Source organism: Cibotium barometz, chromosome 3, assembly GCF_041138505.1.
Source record: "Cibotium barometz isolate CiBa-2024 chromosome 3, ASM4113850v1, whole genome shotgun sequence".
NCBI classification, from domain to species: Eukaryota; Viridiplantae; Streptophyta; class Polypodiopsida; order Cyatheales; family Cibotiaceae; genus Cibotium; species Cibotium barometz.
The window spans coordinates 24,240,363-24,257,538 of NC_141048.1; the positions used below are offsets into that span (position 1 = coordinate 24,240,363).

The 17,176-nt window shown below is 46.0% G+C and overlaps 1 protein-coding gene across 11 annotated transcripts in view; it reads left to right on the forward strand.

Moving 5' to 3' along the window:
- LOC147639861 (uncharacterized) overlaps window positions 1-17,176 on the forward strand; it is a 168,933-nt gene that overhangs the window by 78,382 nt on the left and 73,375 nt on the right. For 10 of the 11 annotated variants that reach the window (XM_086774803.1, XM_086774780.1, XM_086774789.1 and 7 more), the window contains one exon: window positions 3,419-4,116. The exons of the other annotated variant lie outside the window; for it this stretch is intronic. In XM_086774803.1, the coding sequence (XP_086630929.1) occupies window positions 3,419-4,116 (698 nt within the window). The remainder of the gene's footprint in view (window positions 1-3,418; window positions 4,117-17,176) is intronic. 11 annotated transcript variants of the gene reach the window in all.

A 17,176-nucleotide genomic window follows, 5' to 3' on the forward strand; every position in this document is an offset into this window, starting at 1 on the left:
GCCAGATTGCCATTAATCTGCCTACGAGGAATGAAACCATATTGAGCAGGATGTAATCCATCATGCAGAAAACCTTTAATTCTGTTCGCCAGCATTTTAGTAACCAATTTATAAATAACTGGCATAAGAGTGATAGGACGCCAATGCGAAAAGGATTCACAAAGATGTCTTTTAGGAAAAAGCTTGACTAATCCTTGCTTCCAAGACATTGGCAAACAGTCATCTTGCCATGCTTTATTGATCATGAATAAGATCACCTCTTCCAGAAAAGGCCAGAAGGCAATAAAAAATTCCAAAGTCAAACCATCCCAGCCAGGTGATTTGCATTTACCCATCGAACGCAAGGCTTCCTTTAATTCCTCTTCTGAAAAAGGTTCCTCTAATACCATTGCATCGGCGGGCGAGATAATAGGTTGCACATATTGCAAAAGTTTACAACGGGCCTCTAAAACCTCTGGAGAAACTTCCGAGTTCGAGGCAAAAAGAGAAGAGAAATAGCATTTAGCCAAGTCAGCCAACTCTTGCATAGAATCAGACCATTGGCCATCTGACTTTTTAACTCTGCGAATATTCTATTTCTCCCTGGACTGATGCAAACTTTTGAAAAATTGTTTAGAAGAGCAACCTTTATCCAGCAGTCTCTCTCTACATGAGATTGACCCATCATTGTATAGCCTTTTCACGGATATATTTTGATCATGCCCTTGTTCACTATGAACTCTGGCATTTCTTGTATATGATGCTTTTTGTGGGTTTTCCTCATTCTGAGGTTTCCCACTAGTAATCGAAATAATCATTACAAAAAAAAAAAAAAAAAAAAAAAAAGTGTGTAAAGCTTGAGAGAGTGTGTGTGTGAGGGAGAGAGTGTGTGAGTCTTGAAAGTTGAGAGGCTAGAGCTTGCTTGTGTGAGAGCTTGAAACTTGAGACCTTGGCCCTTGAGGCTTGCTGCTTGAGGGAGAGAGTGTGTGTGTGTGTGAAGCTTAAGCTTGAAGTGTGAGGGAGTGCATGTGTGTGTGTCTTCTTATAGGGAGGGAGGCAAGAGAGAGGCCAAGGCCCAAAGCCTCAAAGGCTCAAGGCCTATGGGCCAAGGCTAAAGGCCCACGAAAAGCCCCCCCAAATGGCCAGAAAAAGATGGTCAGAAATGTGACCGTCGTCAGCCGTCCCCTCCTGGATCCGGCCCCGGAACGCCATCCCTTGTGAGGGACGCCCAGGTGGGGATGTCCGTCCATCCCTATCCATCCCCGTCCCAAATTGTTCCCGGGACGGCGTCCCTCCGTTCCAAGGGTCCGTCCCCTCTGTCCCTTGTGACTATGTCTGGACTCTCCACTATATATCAGCATATTATAATCCCTGCGTGCATGCATATTCAGCATATTGTAATCACCCCATCCTGCATAATCCTCATCTCATGGTAACCTCTTTTTATCTCCACACTGAGGACGGTGAGCACTCTAGTCGTGGGTGACCTGTAGCCACCAAGGGTGCCCACAAACCCGGACTGTCCACCAAGATGCAACCTGGACTATCCACCAAGATGCAACCTTGTACTGTGCAATGTGGACCGTCCGCCGCAAAGCATGACTCGTGAGTCAATGGAGGAGCCAAGCATGGATCATCAAGTGGAGACGCACCACCACACAAGGAGGTGCATTGAAGGCTCCAACGACACCGACTGACACTCCACCGCATCTCCAGAGATAGGAGATTCCACCCGAGGCTACGCTGCCACCCAAGGCATCCACTAAGGATAGGAGATGCCACCGTCTCGACCTCAAGATATATGGCCATCATCCCACCTTGGTGATCCTTGGCATCATCCTTCCTCCTTGGTGATCCTCGGCATCATCCTCTCACCTTGTAGGACATCCTTATTCTCTTCCCTCATACCACTTGTACCTCTGTCATACCACTTGTACTTCTGTGTTTGTCATCAGTCTTTGCGCTATGTCGTCCTCTTCACTGTGACCTCTGCTGAGTGTGCACTTCTGTGTTTGTCATCAGTCTTTGAGCTATGTCGTCCTCTTCACTGTGAACTCTGCTGAGTGTGCACGGCACAGTGAGGGACCTGTATCAAGTGTTCTCCAATTAGTGCAAGCGTTCTGTTCCTTTTGCAGTCTCGTCTTGTCCCTTTGTGTTGTGTTTGCTACGTAGGGTCTCGTGTGTTGCGCTATGAGCTTATGTGATACGGTGTGAGCATAGAGGACTCCGATCATACTGTCTGGAGGAGAGCCACCACAGTGTGTACTAGGCAACCAGCCCTGCTACACAATCATCTCATTCATAATACATTCACCTTGTATTTGCCCAAGCTTCCTCTTCTCTCTCTTCTTCACACTCCACAACTATGGAGAGATTTCATCCTCCATAGCTCCATGGTTGATCTCGTGTGATTGCCAACATGGTATCAAAGACATGATTCTTAGTGTTTATGCTTAATCTCTGCTCATCATCTACTCTCTTTTAGCATGATTAACTTCATCTTACCATTTAAACTAATCTTGATTAGTGATTAATCACTTTTATCTCATTTTTTCCATTTGTGGTCATCTTCTCCCCTACCCACAAGCATTGGAACCTTGATCTCTCCTTACACACCCAACCATTGCTCAAGCCAATTAGTGGTGCTTCTTCCCAACTCAAACGTGCAGCCACTTGGCACTTCAATTGGGGCACTATCGCTTGGGCCACTAAGGCTTTGTTGCAGCATCGCAGCCTGGCACATCTGGAGGGCTCGATGCAACGAAAGGCACCCACACTCCACTTGTGGAGTCCATCACGAGCATTTGGCTTGACATAATTCATACCCTCCATGACTAGTGGGGGAAGCTGTTGCAAGGTGGCTCTGACTGCATGCAGAAGTTACATGAAGCCTTCTTGAGGCTCTAGCAGCTTGGCCCTTTTCACACAGATAGAGGTGATGAGCCCACTTGGCACTATAGACCACCTGTGTGGTTATTCCCTCCCTCCCCCTCCCCCTCCCCCTGTATGAGATAGCCTTCTCCTCATAGAGCGGCCAGCTGGAGGTGAAGTGCATCTTTCTCCACCTCTTGTTCTTTGATCCTTGCCCCGTACATGGAGGCGAGGTTGTATCTAGCCCTTCGTGGTTGTATGTAGCCCTTCGTCGGTGGTTTTGGTTAGCTAATAGAAGGATCTTTTTCCCGGGAAAAAAAACGGGAGGAGCGATATGTAGGGTACAAATTACATTTATGAATTAGAGATCAAGAGTAAAAGGCAGGCTCATCTAACTTGCCTCAAAAGGCTCATCTAAGGCTAAAAGTTTGAATGTTCACATTGATACAATCTTGCAAGCACATAAGAATTAACAGTTGTTCTCAAGGTTTGGCACTGTCCTCTCTTTTATCGCAGAATAAAATAAACTCTGTATTGCTAAATCTCTTGATTTTCTTGGATTACACAGTTGGCAACGAGTTTGTCAATGTCAATAAATCATCATACCCAGATGTAGACTCTGTCTACAGAATTCACCCATCAGATCCAACACAAAGTTCTTGGTTCGTATTCGACTCATCCCTTTTGGTTCCTGAATATTTGGTGGAGTTTGAGTATGTGCTTAGAAATGAGATTGCCACCACCAGCTGCTCACCGTGGAAAATAGAAAGTGCCCCAATGAAAGGAAAATTTGTTTTCCCCACCAGTCGGTTTTTAATGGGAGTGGATTTTTACTCGGATGGAGCAAAGCGTATTAAAAGCCCTTCTCGAGATAATGCAACAAAGCTGAAACCAAACAAACACTTGGAAAAAACCTGTTCCCCAGATCTCCGAGAAACTATCTGTTTATGTAGTCCCTCAGTCCTTGGGAAAACTCCCCTAAGAAACTTCTCTAAAGTCACCCATCTTAATCTCCACAACTGCAACATTCTTGTACTGGAGCCGTTAAAAGGACTATGCAGCCTCAAAGTTCTCATTTTGTCCTTCAACAAGATTTCGCAAATAGGAGGAGGACTTCAAGAGCTTGAGAAGCTAGAAATTCTGGACTTGAGCTACAACCTTCTGAAGCAAATCGATGGCCTGAGTTCTCTGCAGAGCTTGATGACATTAGATCTAGCAGGAAATCAAATCTCTACCATGGGTGATCTGCAACATCTAGTCTTCCAGGTGAGTTCTAGCATTGAAGTTTCCATCACTCTGGGGTTTTTACATTTTGTTTAAGCATCTTGTGACCTCTTAAGCATGAATGCAGGTAAATTGTAATGTAATATAAGTTAGTTACTGCTTTCAATCTGTTTTGCTCTAGTATCATTGTAATTTTGGTATTGCAATGAGTGCGTATTTACACACATACTGACACTTCTGTGCTTGATCCACAACATCAAAGGTACATCGCCAAGAAAGAAGCATCTTCCCCTCATGTAAATCTGTTTGGAGATTTAATTGCAAGAGGATGGTCAGTTTGTTGCGCCACAACAAAGGATGGGCAACATGAGGCGTTCAAAATATGAACTGTGTGAAGTTGCTTGGCAAAAGAGAACCGACCAGCCTGTTAGCAGCATGAGACGAGTGTCATGGTGCTAATCCCGACAGAGATGCTTGGAGAGGTTCTACGTTCTATAGAGAAGACACTGCTAGTAGCTGTCCAGCGTGTTAGTAGACCACGGTAGGAATCCCTTGTTTGTAGCAATCATTAAGATATGACAGTTCATTGATGTAAAAGGGTGCTGCCATGTGGCAGCAAGAACAGTGTGAAAATAGCATCTGAATAGACAGCTTATGCAAGCTCACTATCGTTGTTGTTCATGCCGAAGCTAGGCACAGTAGGGTCTGGCATGAGAGGGGTGAGCAATCCAGCATCACAAGTTTTGCAGCGATTGTATCAGTTAGTCCCCTTGCCTTTTGCGATCCTTGAAGTGCTGTGTACTTACTAAGCTTGCATAATGTGCACGCAACACCAGCATCCCAAACGATGAGTCTAGCACGACAGTTCCTTTGCGACTAGTTCACTTAGATCCATATTGGAAAATAAAGAGCAAGCTATGCGGGGTTCTTTCTCCTTTGTGTCTTTGACTGATGACGAAAGAGAGGATTGGGGTTTTCTGCACAAGGACATCACATGCATGTGAGAAGATTGCCTTGCAATGAACTGGAATGAGGCAAATTACTGAAAGTGCTCAAGAGAGGGTTAACGTAAGCATTGGAAAACAAGTGGCCATGCCTAGTACTCAATGAAATTGAGGTGCAGACCATAAGAGCGGAGCACAAGAATCCAGTGATTTGTGCAATGATATGGACTTTGTTCAATGATGGAGGGTTTTCATTTGGACTGAAGAGTGAATGAAAAAGTATACATTTTTAACATGATTGCAACAAGTTAAGGGCATGACATATCATTCATGAAGTGTTTTCAAATGCGAATTCTATAGGCATTTCTAATGATACAAGGTTGTACCTCAATGTCCTTTGTTCTAGCATGGAAGATTGTTTTTTTTTCGGCTCATGTTTTGAACATCCTCTTTAGTAGTTTACCTAACCTTGCTGAATCATGTGTCATTGGGAACTTCACCAAAAAGACACAAGTGCAACTCGCCACAACAAGGCTTACGTTTCACACTTACGAGAGATTTCCCCTATCTTGCCTTGCATCATTGTCCATGGTGTCATTTTGCCTGGTAGAGCAAAGTGGATCATCATTATGCAGGATGGGATACACATTGGTATTCTGAACATGTATGTACCTAGTCATAGAGGGGAGAGGATCCCTCACTGATTTGCTTCCTCGTGCTGATCATTGGATCATTGGGGGTAACGTTGATATGGTTGAGCAAGCAGCAGACAAAAGAGGACAATTGGGTATGGGCACCCACATTGAGAGGGCCTCCTAGGAAAGGTTTATTCTCTCTATACATGGCAGTGATTGTTGTCTTGAGGATGATATGATATTCACAGGAGGCCATCTAGACTCCTCTTTTTTTGGTCTAATAGGCGGAGGGATGCAGGTTGCATCTATGCACACTTAGACCGCTTCTACATTGATGATTTGGTTCTTGAGAGGGGAGGACATACACTCATAGCATCTGGCACTTCCAAATCTGATCATGAGCAAACTTCAGCATTGGAGTAGCAGGAAGCTTGATTTGACCTGTACAGCCTTGGTAGCTAACCAAGTGCTGCTGGCAACTGCTTGGTTTGTCACGTCATGTTGGGTTTTTCATAAGGGATGCATGGGTCAGCTTTGTCAGCTTATTCAGAACTTCCTCCGGTCAGGATTAGATGGCACTACACACAAGGGTGAGAGTAGCTTGGGATACCATTTTATGTCTATGCAAGACGGAGGATTGAACATCATTGACCCTGAGGTGCAGTGTAAGGATTTACTTTGTAAGATGGTTGTCAGAGGATTTCTTCCCAGCACTGGAAGGACTTTCTTGCAAAAATTAAGAGGTGCACTCCAATTAGGGGAGATGATTGGATTTACAGCCCACATTTTATATTTTCGGATGTAGAGAACTGACCACCTTCTTCGCCCTTGGTGGGATCTCTTCTGCAAGCCTAGGATTGCATGAGGAGCTTCTTGGTTCATATTCCTTCGCGGTCAGTTGAGGAGGCTAACAGGAAGCCCATTGTAAAGAATGACTTGATTTTGGATGAATATGGTAGACCTCTTTGGGCAGCCATGCATACCCAATGGGCTGCCTGGGCGACTCTTCTCCACTCAGTCGTGGATTGGAAGAGGCGCATGAGCCTCACGGAGGATGAGAGAATAATTTGCACCCAGCACTTGAGAGGCACTAGTCAGAGGATTATGTAGTTGAATGTAGCCATACCCAACCACTGTGGATCACAGGGAACTTCACTTATGGGTTGGGATATTTTCAGGGACAGGGTGAGAATGATGTACCAGTTTTTTTCTCCATTCAGGATAGATGGCTCTTTAGGTCATGTGCCTTCCCACTTTGGGTGAGAATGATGTACCAGTTTTTTGCTCCTTTCAGGATAGATGGCTCTTGGAGAGAAGTCTTGGGTAGGATATCATCGAGGGTCTGGTGGTCCAGCCAGTGAGAGTGGTGGGCAGGCAAGGAAGCACTTCTATATTGATCCCCCTCAAGGACTCGTGGACAGAGATGTATCGCCAACATAGATTTTGTGCATGAAAGGTATTGCTAGCATCACAGCCTAGCACATTTGGAAGGCTAGATGCATATGGCACTATGTTTATGATACACACTGCATTTGCAGGATCTAGTGTGATATTAACCAGAGACTCATGGCCACCTGAGCCAAGATTCAGGGATCTTCGAGGGCTTCAGAGAGAAAACATGGCCAGTTCATGAGAGAATGGGATCATGGCATCTTTTTCACTCTCTCTCCAGTCAGGGTGCTGACCACAGAGGATATTGAGGAGATCCGCCAGTGTCCGATGTGGCACATATTATGAGATGGAGGTACCTCCATAGTGTACCTTCCAGTTCCAGTTTCATTTTCTAGGTGCCAGTAGTATCATCTTTATTTTTCATTTTTTGGGTTTTTTTATCCAGACATTGTATCAGATCCACCATGATGTAACTTTTGGTCTCATAGGTCATTATGGCCTTTTGAAGACGTTAATATAACATTTCATTTCATTTCATTTCTCATATGGGATCTAGCTCGCAGCACAAGGCACCAGATTGGTTGAGATTTCCCCCCTGCTTAATCTGAAATCTCCCTTCTTGTGAACTTTTTCCTACTTAATAGAAGTCTCTTTTTTGGGGGAAAAAACAATATGATCATTGCCCAGTGGTTGCTTGTATTAGAGATCCACGACACCATGGCTCTACTCTTTGTGTGCATATTCTTGAGCATTTCTACGTAGATGCAGAGCATTCATGGCAGGTGATGGAGGTCTCATGAGTTTCTAATGGCCTAGAGAGTGTGGTAGGATGACATCATTAGGGATGAGGTTATCAGAGGCTAGAGTAGCATGATACCTTTTTTGAGACAGAGACTTCTTAGATCACAGGATGAGGCTGATAGACATCCCATAATATGGGATGACCTTATTAGAGATAAGGCAGGGTATAGGGTACCTTCCTCTCCATATTAGCTGCCATTATTAGAGGCTATAGTAGGATCAGACCTTTTTTGAGACAGACGCTTCCTACATCAAAGAATGATGCTCATAGATAGACAGCCCACTATGCAGGATGACCTCATTAGAGATGAGGTTGGCGAACTTTGGGTGCATCTAACTCGATTGGCACCTTTGTGGTCCATATTGGTTGAGTTCACCCACTTTTGGATGAGATCTTTTTTTGGTTCCAGCCGTGATTTTGAATTGAAGTCTCCTTTCTACAAATAAATCAATCAATCAATAAATAAATAAAAATTGGAGCTAGAGGTTTGTAGTGTCTTTCTAGTCATTTTGTCGAATTTTTTTTCTAGTAATATTTGCAAAAAAGCTGTTTAAAGCTTTTATGCTAATGCGGCAATAGCATAGTGACGGGCACATGTTAGGTATCCATGAAAAGCTCTGGAAGAGTCTTCTCCAGATTGTTAATGGCTCAGCCTGAATATTATCTGTAGGTTGAGAATTTTAAGAAATGGTCAGTGCAGGCCATACAATACATTGTAACACTCTTTGTCAGGAATATGACTTTTAGAAGGTGCACATGGCCAACTGAGCAACTTGTAATGTGAATAGGTAAGTTTATGTGAACTAGTACTGGGGGAGGCTCGGTAAAGAATGGTAGGAACAGTAACCATTGGTAGCATTAGGCTGTGCCTGGTTGGAACAGTAACCATGGGTAGCATAAGGCTGTGATGGTGAGAGTCCCCCTAGTCCCATAGTGAATTTCCATGAGAGCGTATCCAAGGTGGAGGAAGAAGCAATTTATATGTACTGGCTGAAGTCCAGATTGCAAAAGGGCACCGCACGGCAGCCTGCAATTTGACCCACCAATATCTAATCTTCCAGGCTATGACTCATTTCTAGAGGAGGTACAGGCTGAAAATCATGCAGTACAGAAGCTATGGTTCACCATATCGGTCTATGATGTAGACCTAGATTGTAAAGCGTCATAGCTTGTGGAAAAGAAAGTACGTAGCCCCTATCATTCACCGCATCCTCAACATATCTAACTGCTTTGGTAGAAAGGAAATAAGCCTGGAAAAGAGCAAGTGGCTGAAACATGTCCCAAAGATTGGGCTTTCGTGCGCTCTCAGAGCTTCCCACCGTCCTGTATGTTTCCTGTGCCCCCCGCGCGCCGCCCCCACCCCCCCCCCCCCCCCCCCGCCCCCCCCGCCGCTTTTTTTTTTTCCTTCCTGGTTCCCTCCCTCCTCCGTGTCTGTTTCCCTTATCTCCTTCCTCTCCCTCTTCCTGCAGGAAGTTTTTTCAAGTTCTTCAGGGCGTTTTCATTTTGGCAGGCCTCGGCATTTTTTGGTTGTTTTCCTCGGGAGGACTCCATGGCAGCTGTTCCGTCAACCCCAATTGAGGCCGTCGTTGCTTGCTTATCTTTTTCGGAAGCGGACCTTCAGATCTCGCCACGACCGTTGCAGAATTAGAGGCCTCCACCCTGGTTTGCAAAATTGTTGGTAGCCGCCCTACGCATGGACAACTTCAGAGATCTCTTACAGGCGAGCCTCATTGGTGAGCCTGCAAAGATCACAAGCATTCACCCTTTGGGGCGTGGCTACTACCAGGCGAAGTTCGACTCGCCCCAGGAGTGTCAGACCGAGTCATGCAGTTGAGCCCTCTTGCATTGCATATGGCGCAGGCCTTCTTTGCACAGTGGGAACATGGTTTTGACCTTGCATCTGACCCTCTAGCTGGCGTGTTAGGTTTCCCAATGATAGTTTGCTTCCCAGGCCTTAGGAAGGAATATCTTCCTCCTCTCGGTGGTTGATGGTGCCATTGGGAGAGTGATGGAATCCCCCCCCCCCCCCCACCCCACGGGCAGCTGGGATTCCATCCCTCTGCATCTGTGTTGCCTCGCCGGATTCAGTGCCTCGCGTTATATCTATTCCTTGCCTTTGGGGCGACCCCATCATGTAGCATGTGGAGTATTCAGGCCTTCTAGGTCAATGCTTCATTTGCAGGCAGATGGGATATCTAGCTAGAGCTTTCCCTTGACATTAGTCCAGGAGACCACCTCCGGTTTTCGCAGGCAGCAAAGCATCAAGTCCCGACCACAGACATCCCAGCTGTTGGTGGAGAGTGGAAGCAGACGGTTGGCCCATGCCCGTGCCGCCACTCGACCACTAGGGTTGAGCTCGTCACCGCACATGCCAGGTTGGTAGAATACAGGCGGACTCGGTTCTGTCAGAGAACCGTTTTGAGAATTTATCACAACACCTACCCGTTGGCGATGGGGCCCCTCCAGTCACGAAGGGGGCCCCTTCGGCACCCCCAGTTTGGTGGCGGATTCCTCGTCGAGACTCTCAGTGCCTAGTGAGACCGGTAGACCCCACTATTGCTCCGGCAAGCCTCTCCTAGGAGCCTTCCTTCCGGACTCATGTCGGCCCCCAGCAACGCTAGACCTGGAGCGGAGGCGGTTGGTGAGTTCTGTTTGCCACTTGATTCACTGTCTGTGTGAGCCGGTTGAGATGACCATTGCTGCCTCCCTGGTGGGGGATCTCCCGCCAGAGTCCCTAGGTGGGCCCCCCAGGATCTTGGGGCAGCCTATGCATTATTGCTTCTTCCGATGTCTCCCGGTAGAAGGGATAGATATGTTTGAGGAGACAGTAGCACCTATTTGGATATGTGTGGTATTTCACCACTCTAGACCCTCTACGCCAGAGAATGGCGCAATTATCTTCTCTTTCCCTTTGAGTGCAGCCCCGAGGACAGAGTGGGACTCCGAGTCGGTGACTGCCGCTATCTAGGGTCAGGCAATTGAGCTTTCCCATCATTTTCACAATCTTCGCATCACTGACGTACTCACCCATCTATGGCCATTGGCTAGGATGGAGCTTGGAGGCTCAGCCCACAAAGACCAAGATGGGGAGATGGTGGCCTCCAGTCTGGAGGTGCTGCTTTTTGTGTTCATGCATTCTTTTGTCGCAATACCTCTTCCCCCTTACAGGTACCTCCAATGTGATTGATGGAGTCCAAAATATGCACTCTCGTGCTTGTACAGAGTGGCATCACATGGAGAACAAGATCCGCGCCCATTTCGCGTGCCTTTGCCCTAGACGGATTGTGATTATTCCCCGTCTAAACCCTCCCCCAAGACTCTTCGAGTGGGGGGCAGTTCCGCTAGTTCTGCCTCACACAGATATTGATATGCGGATAGTCTCGTGGAACATACAGGGTTTAGGGGGGCCTCAGTGCTTTTAGAGACGAGGTGTCCTTAGAGGATAGCTTCAGAGAGCCATGGTGAGGGGACCTATCGATATTCTTTTCCTCCAGGAGCATCACCTCTCTAAGGGGTGCACCCGCCGATGCGGGAAGATTTTACTAGGCAGGAGCCATACTTTCTCGTCTCCATCCTTCCACCGATCAAGGACGCAGGGAGGAGTTTGTATTTCTATCAATGAGCAGCTTTTGTCGACAATGACAGGCTCAGGGGTTATAGTTCTTGGGTGAGCACAGTGTGTTACTATTTTGATTGGAGAGGATATTGTTGGTTTCCTCATTGTTTATGGCCCGAATGTCGCTGCAAGTTGTTAAAAGACATGGTGTGAGCTTAGTTATTGAATGAATCAAGCAATGCACAAGATCATCACATAAACAATCTCACACCATTAAAGCAACACATGCCACCACTTAGATGTTAATGAAATGTAACCGATGAGCAATGGAGTATACTAAAGGTCACCACAAATGCATCACATAGACAAATATCGATGAAGAGTGCAAAGAGAGTATTTCGTCAAAGGACCACTTAGTATATTGGTCACCAAGCAAGTACACAAAGCATGGACACTATACTCTCCACTTAGCTATCTCTAGCTCTCTATTGTGCGAGTAGTAGTCCATGAATTATAGACTCATGAGAGGGAGGCGCCTAGAGCCCTTGATTCTCTCCATCTCCCTATGATTTCTCACCTGACTCATGCCCCAATCAAAGGAAGATAACTACTAGACCTACACCCAGTTACTCTAGTATCTGAGCCTTCTAACCTTAGAACAAACCACTCGAAGGTATCACTAAGGAAACACACTAAGAATGGATGCTAGATCACATATTTGTAACACCCTCCCTTGATCAAGCATCCATCCACGTAGGATGTGCTTGGATCAACTCTATCACTAAGATAACAAATTTACCCCACGGGCTACAAGATGTCATACAAACTGCTAGAATAATGAGTTGGAGAAGTTTGCCTCCTCCTTCTCTGGTTGCTTTGCTTTGCTCTTTTCTTTCTTTTCTTCATTCTTCTTCCTCTTGAAGCAGTCCTTGATGATGTGGCCCTTCTTCTTGGAATAGTAGCAAGTTCAAGGAGCGTTGGTCTTCTTGTCCTTGACTGTAGCAGAGTAGGCATGCTCCACTGGAACTGATGTTGAAGGAGCTGATGCTTTGGAACCCTCCATGCATGTTTCCTCTAGAATGAGGGCAGAAGTCACAAAGGTTAATGTATGATTGTTTTGATTGGCTTTGACAGAGATACATTGCTCATGGCAAGGAGGCATATTGGAAAGCAACACATAGATGGCCTCCTCCTCATCAATAGTCACACCTGCACCGCTGAGTTGGTCAATCATACAATGGATGTCATTTACATGAGTAGCAATATTGGTTTTATCATTCTTTTCCATCCTATAAAGCTTCTTCCTTAGGAAGAATCTAGCAGTTGCATTTGTTTGCCCAAAGATAGACTTGAGCCAAGACGTGAGCCAAAGGTAGGCTTCATTCGAAGTTTTTGCAAAACTGACTTGATGAATCTGGCTATCACCAAGCCCACAAATGATGAGAGACAATGCCTTTGAGTCTAAAGTGGTCCATTTAGAGATAAGATTTGGATCTTGGCTTGGTCTTTTCTCAGTTCCATTTACCAGTCCCCACATGTCTTTCTCAATCAAACACATTTGCATTTTGATGCACCAAGTGTGGTACTTGGAGCCATCAAATTTGTCGGTTTTGTCAAACATTCTCCCCACCATGGTTGCCATGGTACTCAACCTGGCACTCACACGCACAGTGTTACACAAACAAGGAAGTCCTTTATAGCTCTAGGACTTTACAATGGAGCTCGACTTTTCACCTAGAAATGCTTTTACTCAAGGATCCCTTCACCAAACAGATGGTGAGTGCACATGAATTTTGACCACTTTTGATAGTGTGAATTGGCCTGGATTTTGAACTTGGTCTTAGATTCTTTGGCTAGTGCAAGTTGGGCTTTAGTTTTAGTTTGTAAAAACCTTGGCATTTGACTAGCACCACTCACACTTGAACCCTTCAACTTCTTGTCACTATGCAATGTCCACTTAGATGTGTGTATCTAGGCCAATGAGAGAGCCCTCACAAAGAGGCTATGTAAATATGCCTTGTACCCTTTTGAAATTAACACAAAATTATCACCAAGATGAATGTTAATTTTTTTGAACTTTACCTCCTAAAAGTGAGTAGATGGTGGAGGTCTAATTCTCCTTCAATCGTGGATCTTTTGCACTATTTTTTTGTTGGAGTTTTTGCCCGTCAGTTGCGCTAGAGGTGCCCCCACAATCTCCTAAACAATTGCACTTAATCAAGTGTTAATTAGGCACCAAATTAGCACTTACTTTTCTTGTACAAGCTCTGCAGAACCATGTCGCGGTAATGAAGGCAATGGGCAATCACCCAAGTGGGATTGGACCCACCAAATTTCACCTTTCTGCACACTGTTTCTGTCACTCATAAAAAACACCAAGATGCACCTTCATAAATGTTATTACCCATTAAGTTTAGTGTTGAGCAAGGCCTTTGGAATGTTGAGGATTACTTGAAGGAGAACTATGAGCTCAGCTTCAATGCTTCGATGCAACCAAATTCCCTTCACAATGCTCTCACCATCACTACTTGCTCTTCACACAAAATTCCTCTCACATAGAGATTCCCTTTCTTCTAATGCTCATTCACACCCACAATGGTGTGCCCCACTAAGTGATAATCCCTCGCTTAATCCCTTATTGTGCCACTCACTAAGAGGATGAGGAATAGATGAGATAATGATTTCAAGATAAGACCCACAAAGATGTTATGCTCACATAGAGACCGACACATACATATGTAAACTGTTTTGACTCCTTCTTCACTCCAATGTGCCACTCAATGAAGTGATGAATCAGCAAAAAATGCAACAAAGAAGTTCTCACAAAGAATGCCTTTCAATGATAGTAGAGAATGTCCCTATCAATTCAATGAGAACCACCCATATACCCACAATCACTAAGATGTTTCTCTCAACTCATGAAATATTACACTCCCATGGAAAGGAGATTTGATACCATGTTAAAAGACAAGGTGTGAGCTTAGTTATTGAATGAATCAAGAAATGCACAAGATCATCACATAAACAATCTGCCACCATTAAAGCAACACATGCCACCACTTAGATGTTAATGAAATGTAACCAGTGAGCAATGGAGTATACTCAAGGTCACCACAAATGCATCACATAGAAAAATACCAATGAAGAGTGCAAAGAGAGAGTCTTTCCAGGACCACTTAGTATATTGATCACTAAGCAAGTACACAAAGCATGGGCACTATACTCTCCACTTAGCTATCTTTAGCCCTCTATTGTGTGAGTAGTAGTCCCTGAATTTATAGAATCATGAGAGGGAGGCTCCTAGAGCCCTTGATTCTCTCCATCTCCCTATGATTTCTCACCTGACTCACCTAAAAGGTGATGCCCCAATCAAAGGAAGATAACTTTTATTAGTTACTCTAGTAATTGAGCCTTCTAACCTTAGAACAAACCACTCTAAGGTATCACTAAGGAAACACACTAAGAATGGATGCTAGATGACATATTTCTAACATAGGTAGAGCCCTCTTTTGGAGCACAGTCTGGCAAGCCCTTCCCCAGGTTGACTTTTGGTGCATGGGTGGTGACTTCAACATGATAGATGTAGTAGAGGACAGACTTGGAGGAGGCACGACCACAGTTTCAGGAGCATAGTATTATGCCTAGGAGGAGATGATATTGCTGCTTAGGGGACAAGACCCTTGGCATCTTCCAGAGTTTGGGCGCAGCCTTGGGAGCCTTAGCTTCTCGCCGATCGGATAGGAGCAGCACCGGCCCTAACTTATCTAGACTTGATAGGTTTTATGTTTATGAGTAGGCTTGCAGTCGTGGGGGCATGATTGGTATCTTGGCTGGCACTACTTTTTCAGATAACACCCCGGTTATTTTGTCCCTAGAGGACCCCGGAGGCATGATAGGCATGCGAGCTCTAGGATTCTGGACAGCCTCATTCAGGACCCCGAGATTCGCAAACAACAAGGTAGAGCAAATATGGGTGGGACTGGACTTTACCTTAGGCTCTGCTGCGTGCACATTGGATGTTGGCCTAGGGGAGATCTTTGGTTCCTTGCAGGGCCCAGAGCAAATTGGAGGGATTTCAGGAGGAGGAGGGAGTCTAAGGAGGGGTCTGGCCTCTTTACAGCAACCTTAGGAGAGTTCCCCTGATAGCCCATGGATTAAGAGTCAGCTTGCTGCCACCCGCACGGAGATCAGATCCATTGAGGAGAGGAGGGTGGAGTACAAGTACCATGCCAAAGCTTCATTCTGGACTCAGGCCGGTGACAGAGTCAGAGGGGATTTCTTTGAGATAGCTTGCTCCCACAAGAGGAGAGATGGTATTCACAGGTTGCGTGGCCAGGATGGAGCTATTGTTTATGATCTCCCCTATGTGAGAGCCATCTCCACCTATTGTTTATGATCTCCCCTATTGTTTATGATCTCCCCTATGTGAGAGCCATCTCCACCCACTGATTTCTTCTGGTCTCTTCTCACAGGTGCCCCATTATCCCCACGGACGATGGACGCGCGCGAGAGGGTCTGGCGGTACACGAGAGAGGTGGCTCCCCCCTCTCTTCGGTCCTTCTTATTGACTCCATTCACGGCGGAGGAGCTCGTGGAGGTGGTGATGGCCTTGGGACGGACGAGCTTCTAGTCTCTTTCTTTCTTTGTCACTGGGACCTCAGGGAAGGTAGCCTTGGCGTTGCCTTCAATGAGATTATTCTCATTGGTGCCATGCCATAGAGGCTCTCCAGAGGGTTTGATACACTTGATTCGTAACGAGGGTGGTGACAAATTGGAGGTACGGCAGTGGAGACCCATCACACTCTTCTAGGGACCGCCTGTAAGATCTTGGCCAAGGCCATCATCAGGAGACTTCAGCCCTTTCTCCCGGACTTGATTCATGACACTCATACTGGCTTTGCTCAGGATCGGAGCATTCTGGACAACATCTGCACCTTCTCGGAGCTGACAGCTTCGGCCAGGATGTGGTAGTAGGAAAGTGCTACTCCTAGACTTTGAGGAATCTTATGATAGGGTAGATTGGAGCTTCTTAGAGGTTACAATGAGCCGGACGGGATTCCCCGTGGAGTGGTTTCCTGGGGTCTCAAAACTTTACTCAGCCTCGCAGAGCTAGGTTCTCATTCATTGAGCCCCTTTCCTGCTGAGTACGGCAGGGCTTTCCTTTGGCACCTTACCTCTTCCTATTCATCACCGAGGCCATAAGTAGTTTTCTCTCTGCATGTAGGAGCTGCTTAACTCAGAGTTTGCAGATGCCACATTAGCTTTCCTTTCAAAAGATGTGGGAAATCTCCGAAGATTCATGGGGGCGATCAAGGTTTTTTGCCACGCATCAGGAGCACAGATCAACTGGCACAAGTCGTGTGGTTTTTGGGTAGGCTTAGGACCTACCCCGACTTAGCGCCAAGTTGTGGCTTTCCAGTGGATCCCGAGGGGCACTCCAATTTGCTATCTTGGTTGCCAGGTGGGCATTGATATCTCTTCTGAGTAGCAGCTTGCCCCTTTTCTTCTGAGTAATTGGAGGAAGCTTTTATATTGCAGTTCTATGAGGCTCTCCCTAGTAGGTGGAGTGGTGGTGGCGAACCAGGTACTTCTTGCCACCATGTGGTACATCACTTTGTGATGGGCCTTCATAGGCCTCTTCTTGCTTGAGCTCTGTGGACACAGGGACACCTACCTGAGAGAGCTTTGGCCCGAGCCATCCCGCCCCCTTCCTCGCTAGCTAACCGTCACCAGTTTCTTCCGGACCTAGGAGGTGGAGGACATTGATATGGTG